Source organism: Callithrix jacchus, chromosome 4 (genome assembly GCF_049354715.1).
Source record: "Callithrix jacchus isolate 240 chromosome 4, calJac240_pri, whole genome shotgun sequence".
Lineage (NCBI taxonomy): Eukaryota > Metazoa > Chordata > Mammalia > Primates > Cebidae > Callithrix > Callithrix jacchus.
In genome coordinates, this window is record NC_133505.1 from 20372351 (window position 1) to 20397746 (window position 25396).

Genomic DNA, 25396 nt, shown 5'->3' on the forward strand with positions numbered 1-25396 from the left:
CAGGACGGAGTCATATGGAGAGAGAGTTGTGGGAACAGCCCTTTAAGAGGAAATTGCTAGCTTTTTTCTGATTAGTCAGAAGCTTAATAGAGGAAATAGGATTTCAGAAGTTGTTTGAATGATGGAAACAAGAGAACTTGACTAAGTGGGCCATGTGGAGCATACCAGGTGTGAGGTTCAACTCAGGAGAAGATGAGGAGAGGGAAAGCACGATAACATGTTAAATGTAGTAAGAAATGCAACGAGGAGCTGAAGGGTTGTAGGGGCATTGTGTAAGTGAAACAGCATGGTGTGTGTTCTTTGCCACTCATATGAAACTCCTCTCTATGCCAAATGCAATTTTAGTGTAACTGCTAAACCCAGTCAGGCACAGTTCCTTAGCAGATTCTCCCTATTCCTAAAGGACTCTAACTCCATTACTATCAAAGCTACATCCACAGTAATTTTTCAGGACACTTGAGAACTAGTTAGTATATTGAGGTACTCCAAGAAATAAAGTGGTGGTGGGGGGGCAGATTTTCTTTTATTCAGTAATTCAGCACCTGAATGAAAAAATAGCATACATTTATTGAGAAACACATTCATCAACTATGCTAGAGACATGAGAACCAATGAAACAAATTTCTTCCTCTTCACTCTGGGGGATAACAGAGGTAGCAATAGGCTTTGTCTGCACAGACCTACATGCAGGGTGGCAAGCAGACCTGGAGGACAGATACTCAGAGGGAGTAGGAGGTAGTATTTTAGCAGATCCTTGGAGAGTCAATGCCAATTATCTAAGAAGCAAAGAAACAATAAAGAAGAGGCGAATATGGAAAGATTGAAACAATTTTTTAAAAGCTATAGTTAACATATGGCCAACACATGGCTGTCAAAATGAGAGACAGTGGCAAATCTAAAAACACTGGTTTTAAGGCTGGAAACATGAGATTATGACGTGATGCATGTTTGGTGAAGCTGAGCAGAGTGGTGGGATATTGAATGAAGATGAAAAGCTCTGCCTTAGCTGCTGCAGTGTTTGATAACTAGTAAGCTAGATGGCTCATCACTATGTCTCAGATATTGTTAAAGTAATAGTTAGGGGTTATGATTGTCTTCCAGCATGAATCTAGCTTAAAATAGAAGCGTGCTTGGAGCTAAATATGAAAGCTCATCACAACCATATGAGATGAAAACAGAAATTCCTATGACTGTTGATGGCCATGGATGACAGAGATGATATTTATTACCACAGACAGCTAAATCTCTATGTATATCAGAGGGGAAACAAGCAAAAACTTTTGAGAAGCAAATGTACCGACAGCAAATGCCTATGTAGAAAACATGGTGGTCAGGAGAAGCGGTCTTCACACAGGCAGCCTCCTTTGGGATGGGTTTGGTAGTGCCACCTCCCTATTTCTAATTTCCACTCTTGTGGTGTTCTTAACAAGAGTCTCTCCATATTTCTCAAGAGTTTAGTACTTTGGAAACATTACTTATGGGTATTTTCCATAATCCGAAATCTCAATGATTTTTCAAACTCTTTCACTTTTCCTTACATGCAGAAACTGGTTTAGAAATATTAGCCATTGATAATTCAAGAATCTATAGAGAACCATGTTTAGTTGGAAAAAAAGTAATTGGCTTTGGGAGCATAGATTCAGGACAACTTAAATCCATGTTTCCAGATTGCAGCCCTTAAGCTTGACCCCAATAAACTCTCCATGTTTATATATTTAAAAAATGTAACTAACCTGGACTGATGCTAATGTTAGTTATTCAATACTAGATAGGAAAAGAATTTTAAAAGTTGTCATGTTAGCCTCTCTCATGGTCCATGCACAGATTCTGGGATACCCGGATATGGCTCATCCTGGGCTCAGGAACTGTGCACTGATTTTTTTTTTTTTTTTTTTTTTTTTTTTTGAGACAGAGTCTTGCTCTGTCACCAGGCTGGAGTGCAGTGGTGCGTTCTTGGCTCACTGCAACCTCCGACTCCCTGGTTCAAGCGATTTTCCTGCCTCAGCCTCCTGAGTAGCTGGGATTACAGGCTTGTGCCACCATACCCAGTTAATTTTTGTAAGGTTTCACCATGTTGGGTAGGATGGTCTTGATCTCCTGACCTTGTGATCCACCCATCTCGGCCCCACAAAGTGCTGAAATTACAAGCGTGAGCCATCATGCCCGGCCGCACTGTCTTTCTAACCTCTCTCAATCCTGCCTGATAGAGGAGCACCTCAGAACTTTTAAAGAAAAGATTTCTAGGGAAATCCGTGAAGAGTGCATGATATCAGAGAGTGGAAGCATTTATTGATTTTTATGTTTCTGTTGGTAAGAGGTTCATGTATATGATGATACACTCACACAGTACCTTAGCATGTATAAAGGCTTCTGGCTGTTCAAAATTCCTCACTGTTTTATTTATTTATTATTATTTTTTTAAACAAGGCTATCACCCTTCAAATTTGAAGAATTTCTTACAAACGCTTCTTTTATTTCTTGATCAAAAATGTTATCAGCTGAGTGCCTTTGATTTTATCTGATATGGGTCTGTCAGATTAAATAATTCATAATAACTTGTGAATGACTAATAGGAAAGATCTGCCAAAAGATATCTGCTCCTTAAAAATTGATTTTGTTAACCAGATCAAGCCTGTAACTGGCAAAATATATATGGTATTTTCCTTTCTTTGAGGGGAAGAGTGCTTAGGGTGCTTTAGATAAGACTTGATTTCTTAGGCTATTATCTCTAAAGCTATTTATTTCCCCTTTTTCTTAATTAATCTAGCAGGAAATAAAGTTTATACAGTAAATGTTGTTTAGCAGAAATAATTGCATATGTACTTTTACCTCCTTTTTATAAGCAATAATTAATGTAAAGGAATTTTTGAAAAAAATAATTCTCATCATTTAAAGTTGATGATTTTTAATTACATGATTTTTCTTCTAGTCTTTGCTGATAGTCATAGACACAACCTGATGTAGTTACAACCATAACACAGTTTGAGTTATGCTTGAGAATCCAGTGCTGTAATGCCTATAAGATGTAATACACTGTTAATAGATGTGATAGCTGGTCTATGTCAAATGGTAGGCACATGGATAAATACCTGCATTTTAAAATTTAGTCCTCACAATCGCACTGCCGAGTAAATGGAATCTTTGTCCTCATTTTCTGTTCAGGAGACTGAAGTGCAGTGAGGTTAAGTCATTTGCCCAAGCTTACACAGCAGATAAGATGTGAAGCCAGGCAGCTTGAAGCCAAAGCTTCCTAATGCTTTTTGTGGTTATTAATAAACGAACTCTGATTTTCCACAACAGTATGGGTCCTGGGCACAATCTCGAAGCTTTAGTTATTAGGCGAAAAAGGTATCTGTTGCTATGTTTTTCTTTTTCTTTTCTTTCTTTCTTCTTCTTCTTTTTTTTTTTTTTTTTTGAGATGGAGTCTCACTCTGTCACCCAGGCTGGAGTGCAGTGATGAGATTTCGGCTCACCACAACCTCCACCTCGCAGGTTCAGGTTTTCCTGCCTCAGCCTCCCAAGTAGCTGGGATTACAGGTGTGCGCCACCACGCCTGGCTAATTTTTGTACTTTTAGTAGAGACGGGGTTTCAGTGTCTTGGTCAGGCTGGTCTAAGAACTTAACCTGATGATCCACCTGCCTCGGCCTCCCCAAGTGCTGGGATTATAGGTGTGAGCCACAGCGCCCCTCCCTGTTGCTATCTTAATTTGCCGTTATTACTAATGAACTTTTTTTCTTATTTGTGCATGAATTCTGCTTTTCTATTTCTGTAAATTGTAGGTTTGCAAACAGTTTAAGTAACAAATAAAACCTCTGGAAAGATTAGCATGGTTTTATGCAATGTCCCTATATGGATAAGAGAGTTTGTCACTTTATTCCCTCTTCATGGTTCTGTTCCATGGACAGAAATGAGAACATTCTACATGAGAGAATTGCAGTCTTATAGTCTAGTGTGTCCACAGTGGTTTAAATAGCTACACATTTAGCATGAAGAGAGATAGAGAAAGACAAAATATGTGATTTAATTACAATTGCTGCAATGAATTCCGAGTTGATCCTGCTTCTCCCACTTGAGCTGACCACAATTTTAAGCTTGGCATCGCCTGAAAGCTTGAGGAATGTATTTGCAGTAATTGCCAGGCTACTTCATTGTTCCTCTGTATACATAAACACGAGGCTGTGATCAGAGTGGTCATGCTTGAGCTGTTATCTGAAATTCACTTTTGCTATAAGGATTGACTAATCTGGTTCCTACTGACAGCGGTTTCCATTTACTGTATTAGCTTTCTCTCACTTCAGTGCCACACAACTCCAGATAGGAGAGGAAAGCAAAAATTGTTAAAAGTAATAGACGTGTTAGTCATCACTTATCAAGCAGCGCAAACATCCAGTGTCATTGAAATCACTGTCCTTGATTTTCTTCAAGGGAAAAGAGAAGTTAAACAATATCCAGTGGACGGGGGTACCACACCGCTCTGCGATCCGCATGAGTTAAATGGTGAGGCTGCCAATGAATGATTCAGTGGGAAATAGTGGGTGCGAGGAACTCTTGCAACAGCTCCTCTCCCTCCCCCGTGCTCTGCTGCTTCTGCATAGCTTGGCCTTTCTACCCCTCACCCCTGCCCTGTCATTATCTGCAGATGTTATCTGCCCAGCAGATGTTGTAACCTACAAGATCCCTTCATTCTCACCCTGCTGGCCTCAGCCTCCCCCACCCACTTCTGCAACTGGGTCTCAGGTCTCTTTCAAAGGGAGCACTGAGGCAGGAGAGATGGATTAAAATGCAAAACCTGGCCTGTATTTTATTTAACATGAGGCATGCACCGCAATTTTTTGCAACCACTATTTGATGATAGTTATTTCAACACAGTATAAAAAGTAAATATTTATCTCAGGTGTCTTAAGAATTGGATTCCATGCGATAGACCACAAGGAAATTTGTATTTCTACCTCGAGTACACCCATGTTTCCTGAAATGAGACGTTTTTTATGAAAGATGGGACCTAAAGTACAGTAGTGTTTCAACCCCTTGGTAGTTAACCACAGTCAAACCATTATTGCGGTTAAGAGATTTTTTTAATCACTATTTTTGGGGAAGAATACCTTCCAGGTGATAAAATGAGGTAACATTATACTGGACCTATCTAGTCTATCACATTGGAAAAAATATAAACATGTTTAGTATCTGATATGAATCAAGTGGTATATAGCAAAGACCCCAGCCAATGGCAAGCAAAAAGCAATTATTTTACCCCAAACCTAAAGGTAAAAGTGGAGATGCATAGTTTATACAAGTGAAAGGTAGCACTGAAAACATTTCCAAAAAGTAAAATGAAGCTCGGTGGCTCTGAAAAACCGAAGAGAGAAAATCAATTTTCCAGTCTGGGAAAAATATGAATACACCTTTGAGAAGAAAAATAACGTGATGTCTTAGTGAGATACTAAATTATAAACTTCAATTTGCCTTACGGCTTTTACTTCTCCATCTAACTTTGATTGTTTTATATCTATCTAAATATAGAAAAAATAAACCAAGAAGAAAATAGAAAATATATATCAAGGCATACTTTACAAAAGTCCACGTAAAATGACCTTTCCATGCCTGATTTACTCTTCTCTGTTTAAGAATTTCTGTCTGGAAAATGGAAGTAATTGTTAAATTCTTAGGAAAGACGATGGCTCCAACACTAAACATCACCCGCCACCTCATTGGTTCTTTCCAGTTTTACAGGATGGTGTTCATGGGATGCCTGGGACTGAGGCTGCTTCAGATTCCAGAAGCAATCCACCAGGGTCTCTGTGGAGACTGTAATTTGTTCAAAGAAAATCTAAATTAATTTAATCTAAAATACCATTTTCAGGTTTTCTGTTTCTTCTAGGCAGCAGCAAGAGTTTTGCTAAAGGCCCATAAAGTAAAGAGAATTGTTAAGTAATATTTCCTTTGATAAAACAAAATTGTTCTTAGCAATCTTTGGAAATATTTATACCAGATGTCTCTTAGATAAGATCACAAGTGTTAAGTAATGTGGTAACTTTTAGCAGGTTAACAATCACAGCTTAAATTTCATAAGATTTCTGGGTGACCTTTGTAACTCAGAATCAAAGTCTTTGGTATTTGCTTTGGCGTACTTCTAAACAATAGGCCCCATTAGCAATCTTCTCAGTTATTCTCCAGTTTCATATCTGCAAGTGGTGATCAATTTTGTAAAAACATACATTAGCCATTAAATTGATATTTCCCTTTGGGAAACATTTTAATAAACATTACATTTTCTCAAATAAGAGACCTTAGCTCTTTTATCATAATATTTTGGAGGGCCATTTATTGTGAAAAAGAGAAAAAAATGAATGCTAGGATTTAGGTTTAAATACATATAATTTATCGGAACGATTCCAAGTCCACTTTGTGGAAATAGGGCTCCATGTGGTATTTTGCAAATGTTGTTCTTAAGAGTTTGTTTTTTATGTTTACAGTTTGTCTCAGCTTATTATTTCTGAATCTAGTTTCTTTATTTTTCCAGCTCTATTGCTACCTGGTAGTGTGATCGTGGGCATTTAGCTTAGTCTCTTGGGGCCTTATTTCTCAGATATCGCATGTTGCAGGAATTGACTTCTTGGTCCTAAGATCTTTTCTAGTCTTGAAAAGCTTTGACATCATGGTCTCTAAGTTCAACTCTGTCTTCTAGCAACAGTCCATTTGTTCCCAGGCACAAAGAACACTTCGAAAGGAAACAGTACAAGTGTCGCCACCTATAGGTAGAAAATATATTACAGAAAAAGAATAAGGACATCCAGGTAGAGAACACTGTAAAAAATAGTTCACTTTGACCCTTACAAATTCCAAACTCTACCCACAACAGTATGTTTCTCTTTAAGTTTCTTCTTGAGTGTTACTGTTAAGTTTTATATATTATAGCTACATATACTGATCAAGATTTGAGATTATAGAATGTATGAAGATTTGAGATTCTATAATGTATGAAGATTTTCATGACTTCAATATTATTAAAGTTTTTTAATAAGCTTTATGCGGTTGCTATGTGGTTGTGCTCTTAATGTTAAAATTTCAGGTTAGGCACCTAAGAAGAAAAGATTTGTATGAACCATCTAGAGGAAAGTTTGATACATTTTCTAACGGAAGATGTTGTTGTAGCTTTATGGATTCAATTTTTAATGAAAAATAAACCCAAACGGTCCTAGTCTTGCTAGCATTAAGATACAGTAGATAAATTAAAACTCATCTTCAATCCTTCTCCCTGCTTATGGCTAAGGGAAAATATTCCTTCAAAGAAAAAAAGAACAATTGGAAGAAAAAAACAACTTGGATAAATCAAGAAACCATCTCCCAGTTAAACTGACACTCCATATGCAGAGGAAACAATTTCCATGTATGTTATAAGAAATGTGTTAAATCAACTAACATTGATATAACTTCAAGCAATTAGGAGAACGCTAATAATGATATGAGTCTTCAGCTGTAAATAATTATGCTGCCCCAAGGCTATGCTTTAATTCTTGGCTTGCTGTATCTATAAACAATAATCAAACTGCAAAGCAAGTTGTGTTGTTTTTGTTCACAGTTTGTGAAATGATTTTTATACCCTACAGTGATGCTGATGGCTATTTTGACCTTCAAGAACTCCGGCCTGTGAGGCTAAGAGCTAATGTGTACTTTCATCGATCTGAGTTGGAGGCGCACAGTGGGTTATAGTGCCTGTTCTCCATGAGCACAAAAGCTGCTATCGTCAATCAGTGTGCAATGTGAAAGGGGGCTTGCTGCTGAGACTCAATAAATGGGGACATTAGGAGGAAATGTTATAATTGCTGCTACCCACATCTTGTTAATGAGTAATGTACAGTTAGACACCATGCAATTGCAGCTAAACTGTTTATACAATTTATTCTTATGTTGCAACTAACATTTAACATAATGAAGTATCATAATTGCAGCCATTAAAGTCAAGATTAAGATTTGTTTAATTAGAATTAAGAAAATGTAAAATAGGAAACTACTTTCAAATGTTGGGTATACAGAATGTATCCAGTGGTATGCAGAGAAAAAACTTGTAGGATGCCAGTAGCAGTCATTGTGCACATAAAATTGTTCGTTGGAGGTCTCTTCTTGGGGCTTTCCCCCCAATACCCTAGTCAAAAGTATAGAGAAAACAAAATATAAATGGCAGTAAGTTGGCCATATATAAATATAGTGTGTTATTATTCATATCATTAGAGTTAAATTTTAGGATTTACACTACCCCTAGGCTAAACAAATAATATCTTAAAACACACAACTCATATTACCCATCAAGGCAAGTCATCAAGTGAATTAAGGAGGAAATAAGTCCCTGACTTTGTATAGGAAATGTCATAACTTTGTAAAACCAAATGGACATTAAACCTCTATTTTAATTATCTACATGTCTAAATGTAGGCATTTATATAACATGATATTTTTACATAAGCGATGGGACAAAGCATGGTTAATGGAATGCTTTGAGGAAATATGACTTGTCCAAATTCATTAAGTGGAACCATCTAATTTGGGTCACGTCACGTTTTCCTTCCCCTTCCTATATTGTTAGATACTTAAAAATCCCAAAGTGCAGCCAGCAACAGAATTATTTTGGATTTTCTCTTTCTGAAATCTGTTTTTCACCTTCTCATGTCACTATTTCTAAACAACTCAAACTCATTTTTTCCCTAGGATCACATTTGGTCCTCAGCTTTCTTTACGTTGGGTGAGAATTTCTCTTGTCCCTCCAGAATTTGTCAATATTAGGCTATGCTATAAATGGGGCCCAGCAGAGTGTAGGCTTTCAGGGAAGAGATCTAATTCTTTGAACCTGTGTTCATCTACTTCCAGGATTTAGATGACGTCTGACATCTTGCATCTTTGTTTCTTCATTAGATGGATGAAGTTAACTATGTCCTAATCTCCTCATAAAAGTTTTCTAATGCCTTAGTATGGTTGAAGGCACGTTGAAGATTTAATGTGTCAAAGAAATATAACTAGTGGTTCAATTCATTGAGATTGAATCACACTCATTTCCTTGGTTGCAGACTGTAACTAAAAATGGGACAAAAGAACAGGGTGGTATTTCATTACTCTCAAGAGAAACACGTTGTTCTCCCTTTTTTTCCCCTGGCTTCTTATACCCATCATGTTGAGGAGGTTCTTGGTATGAATGAAATGATCAGTTCCATGAAATAATGATATCCAGTCTTTGTTTTTAAATTTTAAACCAAATTTCAGCAAGTACTGCAAATTATCTCAAAAATAGAGGTCATGGGTCTCTTCTCACTTATTCTTATAAAGCTGTAAAATATGATAAATGCGAAAAAGCAAGCAATGATGTAATCTTTGTGACAGCATATAGTCCAAGATAATGGTTTTGGAGAACTCTATCTGATTGGCTTGCGGTTACACAGCGGTATGCAGTTGTTGATATCAGATTTCTTGGCTTTACTGTGGAATTTATTTTTATAAGCTTTTCCCTTTCCCTCTGTTATAAATTTAGAATGACAGGTAACTTTTTCTATAGACTTAAAACGTTGTATAAAATTTGAGTTTATCAACTTGTGTAAGTACTTAAGAACTTCAGCTTACGAATGCAAGCAAGTTCACTTATTTAGTCCTTCAGCAGAAATTTGTTGAAGGCTCTAATGTGCATCAGCTACTGTGCTAGATACCGGATAAAGGAACACCTGAAGAGGAGCAGGGTGATTTTTTAGAGATGATGAGTTAACTTTGGAAATAACACCTTTGAGCTTCCTGTGAGACCTCTAAAGGGTTGGTAGGCCCATTGGTGTAAGATCTAGTGCCTTTCTTATGGGTTTCAAATGTGCACTTTCAATTTTATTGTGGAAAAATGGACAGTGTTTAATATGTTGACATTATAAATTACTCTTACTATTATATAAGTAACTTGAAGATAGTTGACAATTATTTTAAATTGTGGTTGTTGAAATGGCATACATTAGCATATATTCTGAGCCTTATACAGGTCTGTATTAAATGAGTATTTGAGTAAAGAAATTTCTTTAAATTTAACTACTGTTAGTGTTTAAACCAAGAACTGGCTCTTACCTTCCTCTCTTCCTTTTGTCCCTCCCTACTTCCTACCTTGAATCATAGAAGGTTTTAGGTATCTAATTTGTAGCTAGCCATCAGCCACCTGTGAGAATCGAGAACTTGAAATGTAGCTAGTGCTACTGAGGAATTTAATTTCACGTCGTATTTCATTGCAATTTATTTATTTTTATTATACTTCAAGTTCTGGAATACATGTGCAGAACGTGCAGGTTTGTTACATAGGTATTTGCTAATGCTGTCCCTTCCCCAGTCCCCTACTCCCTGACAAGCCTGGGTGTGTGATGTTCTCCTCCCTGTGTCCATGTGTTTGCATTGTTAAACTCCCACTTATGATTGAAATAGAAAGTAGGGCAAAGTATTTTCTGCTAAACACAACTTCATTGTTTGGTAGGAATACGTTTCTTTCGAATGGCTGAATTGTGTAAGATATTACTGTTGTATTCTGAGCCTTTTGGGCATGTGGGCCATTTCAGAGAAACACATCACTGATCTAGTCTTCTACATTAGAAGAAGGTGTGTCACCAATTTCACCAAGAATGGCAATTGCAAAGTTGCTGCAGCAGAGCCAATTGGAGAAGCTGGTTTCTTTGGTGTATAAAATTTTTAAGATGGGAAAGTTGGCAACATAAAAAGACATATTCAGAAAGTTCATAGTGAATTTGATAAGAGTTTTCCTCTCAACCACTCACAAACCCCACTTCTAGCTGGAGTGAGAGTAAAATATATTATTATTTTAGTTATGGAAATTTTGTTAGAAAATTATGAGGGTAAAGCTAAGCAATACTTCATACAAAGTAAAAGATCTTCAGTTAAGCTACCAATAATTGTCTGTAGAATATAAGACCTAACTATACTAAAGTATAGCTTATACTATGTTTATACTATTAGTATAAACTACACACATTTTTTCAAAATTTAAAAAGTTTCAAGTACCATTTTTTAGCTTTAGATGAGTTGTGTGATATAAGAGACATTGCCCTTTCGATACTTTGCTACATTTTGTCTCAAAGGACGTCCAAATTTATAAATAAATGTTAATTCATAGTTTTTAAAATTGATATTTTTAGTCTTACAGCTATCAAAGAATTTAATTTAGATATTAAAATATTAGTTTTTATTATGAGGGACAGTGTTCTAGCTATATTTGATAAAAAATCATATCTTGCTGGCATATTAAAGCAAGACTATTTCCCTTATTTCTTTGCTCTGCTGTATATTTGTGCAAACATTTCTGAAATTGATTCTGTGAAGACTGCCATGGATGTGGTTATTAAAATCTTTCCATATAGATGTGCAAATGTCACGAATTATCTCTAGTTCGTGGAACTTTGGAAAGAGATAGAAGACAATGAATTTAATGATCTTATGTTCTTTTCTGGTGCTCATTGGTGGGATTATGAAAGAATTTTACAAAGACTTACTATGTTGTTAACTCCAACAGAAAGAAGGATCAATGCATTCAGTATCAAAAAGCAAAAGCAAAAGTACATGTACCCTTAAAATACTTATACCTACTATATACCCACAAACATTGTTAAAAAAGCAAAAATATATTTTCTCACCAAACAAAATAGCATATAAGTGAGCCATATCAAAAGCTTCTAAAAGAGGAAAAGCTTATTTGTGATCTCAGTAGGCAGGTACAAGAATTTATGTTGAAATCAATAATAATGATTTCATGGTCCATAATAATGATTTTATACATTTTTTTCTAACACAAATCAATATACAGAATATTTCAATTGTAATCAACAGCATTGTGTAAATTGGCTAAACAAACTATAAGAAAATTGTAGAACGCTTTGTTGGTATCGAATTTAAAACTGCATTTCAGTTTGTGCAATACATTTTTGAATTCAATGTTAGTAATACTGAGTTGACACAAGAGTTAGTGAAGTTGCTCAACTTGGACAGACATGATTCTGAAATTGATATGCTTCTGATGCAAGACAAATAAGTTTTTCCAAAAGAGAGAATCAGTTTTGTTAATTTAGTTACAAAAGCTGTAGAAAGATGATTTTTTGGTATTTGATTTAGTTACTGAAAGCTTTAAAGATTATTGGAAAAGCATGGTTATGTGAATTTACTTTTTCAACTTTAAATTTTATGAGATCTAAATACAGTTTATTGGGAGGTGAAGAAAATGGTCAACGGGTATACATTTTTAGTTATAAGATGAGTAAGTTCTGAAGATCTAATGTACGGCATGGTGACTAGCTCATAATTTTGTATTGTTCGCATGAAATTTGCTAAGAGAGTATGTCTTAGGTGATCTTACCATACACACGTACCAAACACACACACACACACACACACACACACACACACACACACACTGGTAACAAGAGTGTTAATGGATGTGTTAATTTGATTGTAGTAATTGTTTTTCAGTGTGTATGTACAAGTCATCACACTGTACACTTTGAATATATATAATTTTTATTTGTCAGTTATCTCTAATAAAGCTGGAGCAAAATACAATTCAATATTTTCAGTTAAAACTAATATATGACGTAAGTGTAAAATACATATCTGATTTTGTACAAAATAAAAATATTAAATAGCTTGTTAATTTTTTTATGTTGATTACCACCTTAAATGATTTTGAAATATTGGGTTAAATAAAATTTGTTATTAAAATTATTTTTAACTTAAAAAATCTTTTTAAAAATGTGGCTACTGGAAAATTTAATATGACATTTATGGCCCACATTTTGTTTCTGTTAGACAGTGTCATTCTAAGTAAATCCTAACATTCTTCATTTGTCGTTATTTATATTGATGTCTAGGCTTGGTTTAACAAACATTCTTCTTCCTCTCTTATTGAAGAATACTTCTTAGGAATCTTTTAGGAGATATTTGAGCTGCAAAAATTTCCTAGGTCCTTCTAAATTGGCCTAGTTCATATATTACAGCTGCCAGCTAGATTGCTAATACCTACAATATGTTTTCTTGTTTTTCCTTGTTTTGTTATACTATGTTGGTGTTAGAAGAAAAAAATTATAATTCTTTTCCAGTATTTTGGTCACATTAGAACACTAGAATGAAGCAGATAACCAGCTGTTAATAGTGTATGAGTTTACTTTTATATGTGTGTATCTATATCTGGTTTAATCCTTGGCTATATTATTTAAATTTTATCTCCTACTTGTGTGAAATTGTGAATTCTAATGTATAACTAGAGTTTCCTCTCTATTATGGTAGATAGGTCATTTGTGATCTGAATTAGACTCATCTTGACCATCTGCCATTTCTAGATTATAATAATAACCATGTAATTATCAGCCACCCTACATAGAGTTAGCTGAGAATAGATGGTAGAGCCTGTTTGTAGGATCTATGATCCATAGCCTGCAGGTGAATTTGTAGCTTGTTTCTACATATTATCACATTGGAACTTGGGAAAGTCTTGGAGATAATAGATCTGTGATTGCTTTTCCTTTGAGTTCAGTCTCAAATTCTCTGCAGTGGAGTTACGCTAGCCTGATTTAGACTGGGCCATCTTTGATGTCCTTGCTGGGGTCGGAATGAACCACAATGCATACCTAAGGAGCATCTCCTGAATACATTTCTTGTTAATGTTTTATATTATCTGTCAACTGACCAGTGACACTGCAGAAGGAAATCTAGGAATTTCTGCTATTCGCTTTTTTTTTGTTTTTGTTTTTTCATGGAGAGAGTTAACAGATAGGCTATACCTCTTGATAAGAGGAAGGTTTCTGGAGTGAAAGTGAGGTCAAAGTTCTATATTGGCAGAGAGAATCTGCTAATCATAGCATCATATCTACTGAATAAGGTCAGCAGAGGAAAGAAACGAAACTTAGTATGAGGCAACTTGTGTACAACAAACAGGTGCACTATTGTAGGTACAATAGGGTTATTCACTGAATTGGGTTATTCACTGAGGATCTGAATGATGTTAGCAGTCATCCTGCTGTTGATTAGATTAAGAGACACAATTGTCATGAAAGAAGAAATGGTCATTGTAGTAATCAATCTGAAGCTACAACAGAATTGGCCATAAATTTTCTGTTGTCAGTGAACAAAGCAAGTATGATTATACTCTCTTATTGTATACGTGCCTAAGAACATAGATCCTATACTGTGACTCTGTTTTCTATTTGAGATTCTTATGGCTCATATAAGCCTGGTTTGATCTCTATATAAACAGGATGTAGAGAGATGGAAAAACCTGTACCTCTGTAGACCTTTGGGGTATTCTTGGATGATATCTACCACAAGGACTCACTAATCCCTGTGGCATTACTGTCATCTCTGTGACCATCATGATTGAAGAAACTATTTTATTCATAAGTGGTTGTAGCCTCATTGACTCCCATGCATTCATTCATTTATTCTTTCAGCCAGTACTTCATAAACACCATATGACATGCCTGATGATAGGCACATTATCCCTGTCCTTGAGGGACTCAGTGAAGTGGAGGAGACACAGGAAAATCCACAATATGGGAACATTATAAACTGTATGATTGCTGTGTGAGGACGATCATGGTGGGGGTACAGGAGAGGAACTCTTCAGTGTCAAGAAGTCAGGCAACAAACTCTTCAGTGCCAAGAAGTCAGGCAACACTTTAGCAAGGACTAGGTATTTGAGGTGAGACTCAAATGATGTCCAGAAGTTTGCTGAATACACATGGTAGATGAATGCAGCCTAGGCAGCAGGAGCAGCATGAGAAGAGGTTAAAGAGGCATGGCTGCAAGAGGTACAGCATAGCTGGAGCCTTGGGTGTGCAAGGGCATGATGGAAAGGAGACTTGAGAGGCAGGGCTGGGTTGTTGAAGGGCAGCCTTAAAAACCACAGTAAGGAGTGATGTCTTGGCTAGGCAGATGCTGAGCAGGAGTGTAAGTTTTTATTTATTTATTTATTTTAAAGGTGGGGTTTCTCCATGATGGCCAGGCTGGTCTTGAAGTCCTGACCTCAGGTGATCCACCCACCTCGGCCTCCCAAAGTGCTAGGATTACAGGTGTGAGGCACCGCACCTGGCAGGAGTATAAGTTTTTAAGTAGAGGAGTGACTTGATCATATGTTGTAGGAAAAGTATTTTTTGCAGAAGTGTGGAGAATGAATTGGAGGGGATGGCAAAGGTGGTGGGCTGCCTGTAACCAGGGGCCATAAGGCCAGGCCAGGTTTCACAATCAGTGAGGTTGGGGAAGTGCTGGTTTAAATGCTTTACAATGGTTTCTCCAAAAAAGAAAAAAAAAAAAAAAAAGTAAAGAAAAATCGCAGGTCTGTAGCATTTGTTGATTTTTATGGTGTAAATATTGTCACCATGTTCTACTTCAAGCTACAGACACACTGCCACCACTGAACACACAGTAGCATGCCATTATGTACTATTTCCACCAGACACAAGGGGGGAGGATGATCTCAAGAGTGTAAGTAATAGTGAAGTGGCATAAAATAATTAGGAGGTGATGAATTTTAAGCATTTAATACCTTTTTAATCTAATTAATCTAATTGTAAGTTTGTGTAATTTAATTTTTCTCTTTCTTTTTGAGACAGTGTCTCTCCCTGTCACCCAGGCTGGAGTGCAGTGGTGCTGTCTCAGCTCACTGCAACCTCCACCTGCTGAGCTTAAGTGGTCCTCCCACCTCAGCCTCCCAAGTAGCTGGGACTACAGGTCCCTGCCACCATCCCTGGCTAATATATTCTATGAGAACTTAATCAATTTTCCTGCCTGCTACAAAGGTCTAGCCAACTACTAATTGAGAGAAAAATAGAAATTTCTAAAAAGCATTGTTTATGATTGGGCAACTGAGTATATTTACCAAAATAGAAGGAAATTAAAGGAAGAAGATATATTTGGTGAGAATATAATGAGCGCATCCCGGTAGACTGAAGTTAATTTGATGAGCATTTATGAGTGCCTGTATATTCAAGGAACTCTGCTAGGCTTGGACATAGAGTAGTGAACAGGAAATGCACAGTCCCTCTTCTCAAGGAATTTGCAGCTAGAAAGTGCTAGACAAATAAACAGGTTTTTATAAAAGTTGCATGATAGATTTCGCATGGAATGCTATGAGTAACTTTGTACAGGACCCCAACTTGTGGGTGGGATTTTGGAGCATTTACCAGAGGAAGTGACATTAAACTGAGACCAGAGAACAAGGAGGCTTGGTCCTGATGGTGAGCATTCCAGGCCAAGCAGCATGAAGGGGATAAGGAAATGATGAAGGTCATTGACCAAGGAGAGGAAAAAGGGAAAGCGTTTGATAGGGAGTTTGGATGCCAAAGTGGCACGAATTGGTGATTGATTAAAGACGAGCGAGAAGTCAGGAGTTCGAGACCAGCCTGACCCACTTGGTGAAAACCCCTCTCTACTAAAAATACAAAATTAGCCTGGTGTGTTGGTACAGGCCTGTAATCCCAGCTACTTGGGAGGCTGAGGCAGGAGAATTGACTGAATTTGGGAGGCAGAGTTTGCAGTGAGCTGAGATAGTGCCACTGCACTCCAGCCTGGTCGACAGAGCAAGACTCCATCTCAAAAAAACAAAAACAAACAAAAAAAAGGATTAGTGAGAAGGATTTTGTGCTACTTACAGGGCATCTGGAAATTTTTTTTTGAGATGGAGTTTCATTCTTTTTGCCAGGCTGGAGTGCAGTGGTGTAATCTCTGCTTACTGTAACCTCTGCCTCCTGGGTTTAAGCAATTCTCCTGCCTCAGCCTCTCAAGTGGCTGGGATTATAGCCACCCACCACCATGCCCAGCTAATTGTCTGGAAGTGAGGTTGACTGTTATCAACATATAGGTGGAATTTGAAGCTAGGGTGTGAATAATGCCGCTACTGGGAGTGTGTAGTGGGAAGAGCAGACCATGATGGCATGCCCACGATGTTTAGAAAACATTAGCATTTAACAGGGTGTCTGATTGGCCTTATGCTAGGTAAGTTCAAGTTAGTACAATGATATTAAAGCTATATTCATGACACTACTGATGATATCTCTCTTCTCATCCCAATGTAATAAATGACATGAAATAAACACCTGAAGTCACCCTGAGATTATTTTTAATAACAGTATTTCATTTCCTGAGCAACAGTATTTCCTCAGATGTCCAGATAGGCACATCAATTTTAAAAACCTTAATTGAACACCTACTATGTGCAGGGCTCTGTGCTGGAGAGAAGAACATTTGAGTGATGTCCTGATAGTCACTTAGTTTCCTCTGCAGTGTTTCTGGTTTCTTTTTTTATTATACTTTAAGTTCTGAAGCACATGTGCAGAATGTGCGGGTTTGTTACATAGGTATACATGTGCCATGGTGGTCTGCTGCCCCCATCAACCCATTATCTACATTAGGTATTTCTCCTAATGTTATCCCTCCCCACACCCCCCCCAACCCCTGACAGGCCCTGGTGTGTGATGCTCCCCTCCCTGTGTCCATGTGTTCCTACTGTTCAACTCTCACTTATGATTGAGAACATGTGGTGTTTAGTTTTCGGTTCTTTTGTTAGTTTGCTGAGATTGATGGTTTCCATCTTCATGTCCCTGCAAAGGACATAAACATCCTTTTTTATTGCTGCATAGTAGTCCTTGGTGTATATGTGCTGCATTTTCTTTATCTAGTCTGTCATTGATGGGCGTTTGGGTTGGTTCCAAGTCTTTTCTATTGTGAACAGTGCCACAGTAAACATATGTGTGCATGTCTCTTTATAGTAAAATGATTTATAATCCTTTGGGTATATATCCAGTAGTGGGATTATGGGTCAAATGGCATTTCTGGTTCTAGATCCTTAAGGAATTGCCACACTGTCCTTCACTATGGTTGAAGTAATTTACACTTCTAACAACAGCGTAAAAGCATTTCTATTTCTCCTCATCCTCTCCAGCATCTGTTGTTTTCTGATTTTTTTTTTGAGACGGAGTTTTGCTCTTGTTACCCAGGCTGGAGTGCAATGGCATGATCTCGGCTCACTGCAACCTCCGCCTCCTGGGTTCAGGCAGTTCTCCTGCCTCAGCCTCCCGAGTAGCTGGGATTACAGGCACATGCCACCATGCCCAGCTAATTTTTTGTATTTTTAGTAGAGATGGGGTTTCACCATGTTGACCAGGATGGTCTCGATCTCTTGACCTTGGGATCCACCCGCCTCGGCCTCCCAAAGTGCTTGGATTACAGGCTTGAGCCACGGCGCCTGGCCTTGTTTTCTGACTTTTTAATGATTGCCCTTCTAACTTGCATGAGGTGGTATCTCATTATGGTTTTCATTAGCATTTCTCTAATGACCAGTGATGATGAGCTTTTTTTTTAATATGTTTGTTAGCCGCATAAATGCCTTCTTTTGAGAAGTGTCTGTTCATATCCTTCACCCACTTTTTGATGAGGTTGTTTGTATTTTTTTCTTGTAAATTTGTTTTTCTTTGTAGACTCTGGATATTAGCCCTTTGTCCCAGATGGATAGATTGTAAAAATGTTCTCTCATTGTGTAGGTTGCCTGTTCACGCTGATGACAATTTCTTTTGCTGTGTAGAAGCTCGTTAGTTTAATCAGATCCCATTTGTCAGTTCTGGCTTTTGTTGCACTTGGCTCCCTGGCTTCAGCCCCTCTTTCTAGGGGAGTGAACATTTCTGTCTCAATGGCATTCCAGGTGCAGATAGCTCGGTATCTGCCCAAATGGCTACTCAGTTCTGTGCTTGAAACCCAGAGCCCTGGTGGCATTGGCATCTGTGGGAATCTCCTGGTTTGCGGGTTGTGAAGACCATGGGAAAAGTGTAGTATCTGGGTTGGGATGCACCGTTCCTCATGGCACAGTCCCTCATGGCACAGTTTCTTGCAGCTTCCGTTGACTGAGGCAGGGAGTTTCTCAACACATTGTACTTCCAGGGTGAGGTGACAACCCACTCTGCTTCAGCTCGCCCTCCATGGGCATGCACCCACTGTCTAATCAGTCCCAATGAAATGAGCTGGGTACCTCAGTTGGAAATGCAGAAATCACCCATCTTCTGTGTTGATGTCACTGGGAACTGCAGACCGGAGCTGTTCCTATTCAGCCATCTTGCTAGCCACCCAGAGTTTCTAATTGCAGAATAAAAGGGCAATGTTTGGTGAAGAACTTCCTGCCCTGAATGAAACCCTTAAAGACCTTGCACATCTTCCTAATGTTGTGCTATAGGAAGGGGCATATTTAGACAACTTTCATTGGGTCATGTCTTTCTCCTTTTTCTTCATCTTCTTCTCTTAAATTTTTAAAATTTTCTTAATACTCCCATGTATACAGACACCATGAAGAGGAAGAAACTTTTTTGGTCAAACAATCATATATGTATTGAAATTGTTCCTCTTAGACTCAGCAGTAGTCTAAAGTTAGGAAGAAAACAGGGGAAATGGTCTAATGTCCCTGGTGAGGAAACAGTAGCTAGCAAATTTATGTATTGCCTTCCAGTAAACTGGATTCAAAACGCTGATTTTTTAAATACCCTTTTTACAAGGATGCTAACATATTGAAACATTTCAACGGGGCTCCTTATTAAAATCCACACTTCTAGAAAATTACATTTTAAACCAGATTTGTTGAAGCGCTAAAGGAGCTTGCTTCAGTCTCTTTCTGCTACAATATGCCATGTAACCTTATGTGAGGAATTAATAAATGGACATAAATACAGTAGCAAGCTAATTATAGTAGTAAGCTAAAAATTCTGACAAGCTAGTACTTTCCTCAAGCAGGTTTGAAATAAACTTTGGAATTCTTATCAATAATATTTATACCAAAACAAGTAAGATCTAGTAATCAGATAACATACTAGACATCCTAAGTATTCCCACACAAGTACTATCCTCACAGCAATCCTGGGTGTTAATCAAGTCAGCTACCACTGTTCCCATTTTACAGATGAGTCAATTAGGGTTCAGAATGATCGTCACATATAGAAGGGTGACAGCTAATGAACAGGACTGGAACCTATGCTTTCTACTTTGATTCAGAAGTCCAGGAACATTGAAACAGGTGGGAAAATGAACTTCTATTTAATGTAAGATTTTTGTTGCTGTTGGCTTCATGGACGTAGAAGTACAGGTGGCGGAATTATAACGATGGTACTTAATTATGACTCTATTAATTTTTAAAACCTACCAGAGATTTGGGTCCTGAATTTTCTATTCCCATGAATATGTTGTCCATGGCTAAGAAAAGTGGCAATAAAGAGTTCAAGTAAAAAACAAAATAGAACAAAAATTATCTGAAATATTCAACCAAGGATGTGTGAACGATGTCCGCAGAAGAACCATTTTTAAATTCTAGAGGGCAACTGACTCATGCAATTGTTTAATTCCAATTAAATGTTCTCTTTTTAAACAGTCTCCTTCTGAGGCAAAACTCTGTGGCTGCTGGATTTGAAGCAAGTCCACACCAATCAATATCAATCTGCTGCCAAATTTTATTAAATATCTCTGTGATACCTATTTACAACCAAGAAAATAATTTCACTGCCAAGGGATTGTAAATGTGTGAAAAGAACCTCTGACAGCTTACCTCACTCACTGTCTACAGTTCTGAGCCTGGGTGCTATGGCCGGGAGACTAAGATGAAGGACATCATTAAGGAAACATATGAAGGCTAGCACTGGGCTTGAGATTAATTAGCTGTGCGTCAATAATCTCATCAATATCCGATTAACAAATGACACATTGCCCAATGAAACATATTGATTCATGCACACTCCTCACTGTTAATAAATTGAAGCTGCTTTGCTAAATGAGAAAGCTGACAAAATAATAGGCTGCTAAGACTGCTCTGCTATTGTGATAAAAAACATAAAATTAGCCTGAAGTATACAGTACTTAATTTGGGAGGACTGTCATTCCACTTATGAAGCTTGTTAGGGAATGACAAGAAAAGGGAACAGAATTTCATGGGGAACCTGCTCCAAAGGACTAGGAGAATTTCCCAAGGGCAGGCATTTGAAAAGTATTATGCATCTAGATGATCCTAAGCTTCCTTGCTTTTCTTAGTGGTATACATGAAAAAAGTTTTGCTTTGCTGGTTTTCTTTTTTAAAGGATATTCTAATCATGAGAGTTGTTTCAGATATTGGAAGTAATAACTCAATATGCATCTACGTGAGATAATGCTTGATTATACACAAGAAATGCATGCACGTGTTTGCACATGCATTTTTTGTGTAAACTCTTAGGCCAGTAACTACTTTGTCCTCCAACACGGTATCCACATCAATGGCCCCTGTGTAAAATGCATACCAATGTTGCCCCTCCTTTCTTACCTGCGTACACTTACTCCTCTTTGGCTCTATTTTCTGTAAGTAGTTTCAGACCAGGCAGGACTGTCATGCTGTTATGAAGACTAGCGCAATTATAACTTAGTTTTCTCTTTAGCTCGTGACAGAGAGGTGGTAATAGGGTTGATCAGGAGGGGAACACAGTGATAATGGTGAAGATGAGAGCTCAATATACATTGAGGATGTGCTGAGATGCTGGTCAGGAACAGCCAGTCACCCTGCAGGTGGCGAGAAGAGAAGGCTGTGCTAATGAAAGGCTGCCTCCCCCTCCACAGCTAGGGAACCCCAGCTTTGGCCTTCGGGACTCCCATGGAATGTTCCCTAGGAGCTCTAATGTAGGAGGATCCCCTCTGAGGAGGGGCTGGTTAGGAGGACACAAACATGTGTTTGCAGAAAATGTTATCTCACAGTACACAGTTCCAGGAAAACACAGCAAGGAGAGGGATTAGGAGCGTTAACTCTTATGGGCCATTAGGGCATCACAGCAGCGAACAGCGTGAGTTAACAAGAAGCTTATTACCCTGACTCTTCACGTAGCTGGGTAGGAGAAAGGCACAAAGAAAATAAATGATTATCAGAGAAATTATTAGGGTATAACCTGGGCAAATCAGACAGAGCTGAGTTTCCTGTCGTGTCTACCCTGAATTCCTGGTTGTTCACAATCCATATCCCTAATTGGGAACCAGAGGCATTTCAACATAGGGAATCTTTAAAGAAAAGTCAGCATAGGATCATGACGCAGAGAACATCAGGAAACTTGAGCTAGAACTCTTCATTTTGCTATTAAGCAGCTATGTAAACCTGAACAATTGCTTAGCGGTCCTGAGCCTCTGCTTCTTTTCCTCTTAAAGAAAGACTGGACTAGACGTTCTTTGAAATTCCTTATAGTGCTAAGTCCTTACTGAGCTTTATACAGACATATGTGTGTATCTGTGTACCTCATAAGGTTGAAATCATTTTCAGTATAACAATTACTGAGACTGCAATAAAATTGGCTTTTCTATATCAAACTAACCCGAATTCCCTCTGGCCCCGTCATTCTGGTTTCCAGGGCATGAATCGTTAGTTTCTTCTATAGTACCCTCTCTTACCGTGGTGTCCGGAACGAGCATATGCAGTTCCTTAGGGTGTCTCTATCTTGATAAGTAGTTTCCAGAGAAGCTGGGTCATTAAGTTGCGTTAACTCTAATTAGTGATCAGGAGGGAATATAAATCAATAATTTTCATTAACAGTCTAAGCTATGTTGAACCCCATTTCCTCAGAGCCCAAGATTTCCTTTCAAGCAAAGGGCATCGTTGGGAACAGAATTTCTTTTTTAGATTTCTGAATGCAAATTAGCCCGTTTCTTTATCTAGGGTGCACAGAAGAGAGGTTTTGTTTGTGTCAATGAATTCTTAAGAACTGAAATACTTGCAAACCTAAGAAGGGATTACTGATTGTGAAATTTTAGGACAGCAAGGAGGACTGTTTTATGAAGGAGACTCTCTTATTGTCTTGATATATTCCTAAAACGAATCTTGGTTATGTGATGGTTTTAAGGAAAAGTTGTAATCGAATACTTAACAGCTGCATTATTTAGCTCTTTCTACATACCACGGACTTTGTATCCACGATGTCAATTAAACCCCGCAGCAATCCTCTGTGTTAAAAATAATATGCAACCTCAGATGAGGAAGCTGAAGCTCAGAGAGGTTGGGCAACTTGCCCAACATTATCCAGCAATAATTGTTAGACTTTCTTGTCTCCTCAACTAACTCCAAAGCTTGTGATTTTGAGATCTATTACCTTCTGCCATCAATCCATAATGTTTGCCTAGAGCCTGACGGAGGCTTACCAATAATGGATATTATTTTGTAGGATGCTGATTTCCAAATCTGCAATGGATCAAACTCTCGAGATCAGACTCTTCGCTGGGAACATACTCTCTAATTTCTATGGAATGAGTTAGTGTATAAAAAGAATGAGTTACTGTGCCAATATTGTGTCATTACATCTACCACCAGGATAAAAATATCTGGGCTCTTGTGCCACTTCTGGCCTTTGAGAAGCCGTGAGGACAAACACACTAGGACAATTCATTGCAGTGAGTGGTGAGAGTTGAGGTGGCTTGAACTCCATGTAGCATGTGCCAGGTTAACAGGGCCCCGTGTTTCATCCCACATCAGTTTCAGTCACTGGATGTGCGTTATTCAAGGGGGTTTCACAGGCAGCTGCTCTGTTGGCTGGCTCCACTGTAACTTGTGCTGGTGAGTCAGATTTCATGCCCAATTAGGATACAAGGGGAAAGCTTCCCTTGTGGAAAAGACACAGCTGCTCTGGAATAGCAGCTTCAAGATGCTCAGAACAGTCTCATAAATCTGGCCTCCTCATCCCCTGTTGCAGGCACAGAGAGGTAGAAGTAGGAAAACCCCTTATTCCTTGGCCTTGAGTCTGCCATTTTAAACATAAATGAATATACACATAAATACCTTAGGCTATACACATATACCATATAGATATATAGTACCTATATTAATTAATTTATTGTGTGTATGTATGTACATGTATACAGTTGGCCCTCTATATCCATGGGTTCTGCATCTGCAGATTCAACCAACTGCAGGTAGAAAATACTTGGAAAAAATAATAAAAAACAGCAATGCAACAAAAATAATACAAATGTGAAAATAACACAGTATAACAAAAATTTATATAGCATTTACATTGTATCTACAGATGATTTAAGTGATCTTCAGATGATTTAAAGTGTACAGATGTGTATAGGTTATATGTAAATACTACACTATTTATCTAAGGGACTTGAACATCCCTAGATTTTGATATCTGCCAGGGGTGGGAGGGATGTTTTAAAACCAATCCCCAAGGAAAACAAGGAAAGCCTATTTATGTGCTGTGTGTGAATGTGTGTGTGTCTGTATATATATGTACATATTTCCATATATACAGTAGAGGTTGTTTTGTTTTATTGCCATTCAGAAATGAAACATGTGCACACATATATACACACATATATCTTACACTATAGATATACCATGTATATATATATGGCACATACGCATTTATATATTGTATGTATGTTATTGCCACACAGGTGCAACTATGTTAAGCACTTTCCCCAAGGGGTAGGTGAAGAGAGGATCAAAATGGGGAATATGGATCTCTCACACAATGTGTTTGATGTGTTTGATTCTCATTTTTACCTTTCCTGAAAATCTAGAAGTAAAAACCTGAATTTTTTTCAGATAAAAGAATTGTTCACTCTACCGTCCTACATATTGTGGACAGACAAGTGTTCCTGGTGCTCAAATTATCCATGTTACTGACATTGATCAAATTCACCCCATTGCAGCTTTACTTTCCGCCTAATAGGACCTATGGATTCATGATCTTAATTTTTCTCAAGCTTCCAAGACATATTTGTTTTTTCTTCTATAGAATTGCCTTCTGTTTCTATTCTTGGTTTTACTTGTCCATTCACCATTCTAGCAGGACTCCATGATTGCAATTCTATTTTCCCAGTATTCTCACTACCTGCATCCTGTTGGTTACCAAGTCCTGTCTCTTAGCTCTCTGGAATGTTTCTGAATCTCTTGGTTACTTGCTTCCGCACTGCTGTTTTCCTAGGTTGTCAACCCCACTACCTTTTGCCTGGACTATTACATTGCCAGGACACTGTGCTTTTACCAGCTCCCTCCTTCAAAACATACTCTGCACTTATAGCCAGTTCACATCTGAATATCAATCCTGGGTATCTATTAACTTATATAATTTAATACACAAATTACCACTGAAATATACTTTTACACATAAGTAAATTTGCCTCAGTAGAAACTTGTACCCTGACTCCAAAAAGTGTTCCTTCCTCCATAAAATGCATTTCAAAAGCTCAGATTTAGCCTACCTTTTTTCAAAAGAGTTGATGTCTTCCCTTTCCTCTAGGATAATCTAGATTCCTTAGAATAGGGTTCAAGATCCTTTGTCATCTTCTTTCGTGGTTCCTTTCTGGATTCATTCTCCTTAGACCCTGCTCTGGAAGCAAGCACTGGTTCCT

The 25396-nt window shown here is 37.9% G+C and overlaps 2 protein-coding genes across 9 annotated transcripts in view; one reads left to right on the forward strand and one right to left on the reverse strand.

Annotated features, from left to right (window-relative positions):
* LOC144582382 (uncharacterized) overlaps positions 1–22383 on the reverse strand; it is a 47251-nt gene extending 24868 nt beyond the window's left edge. The window contains exon 1 of the mRNA XM_078370877.1: positions 22360–22383. Coding sequence (XP_078227003.1) covers positions 22360–22383 — 24 coding nt within the window. The remainder of the gene's footprint in view (positions 1–22359) is intronic.
* The window catches only part of LOC100406559 (orofacial cleft 1 candidate gene 1 protein), a 212734-nt gene that overhangs the window by 1987 nt on the left and 185351 nt on the right, over positions 1–25396 (forward strand). The window lies entirely within an intron of this gene.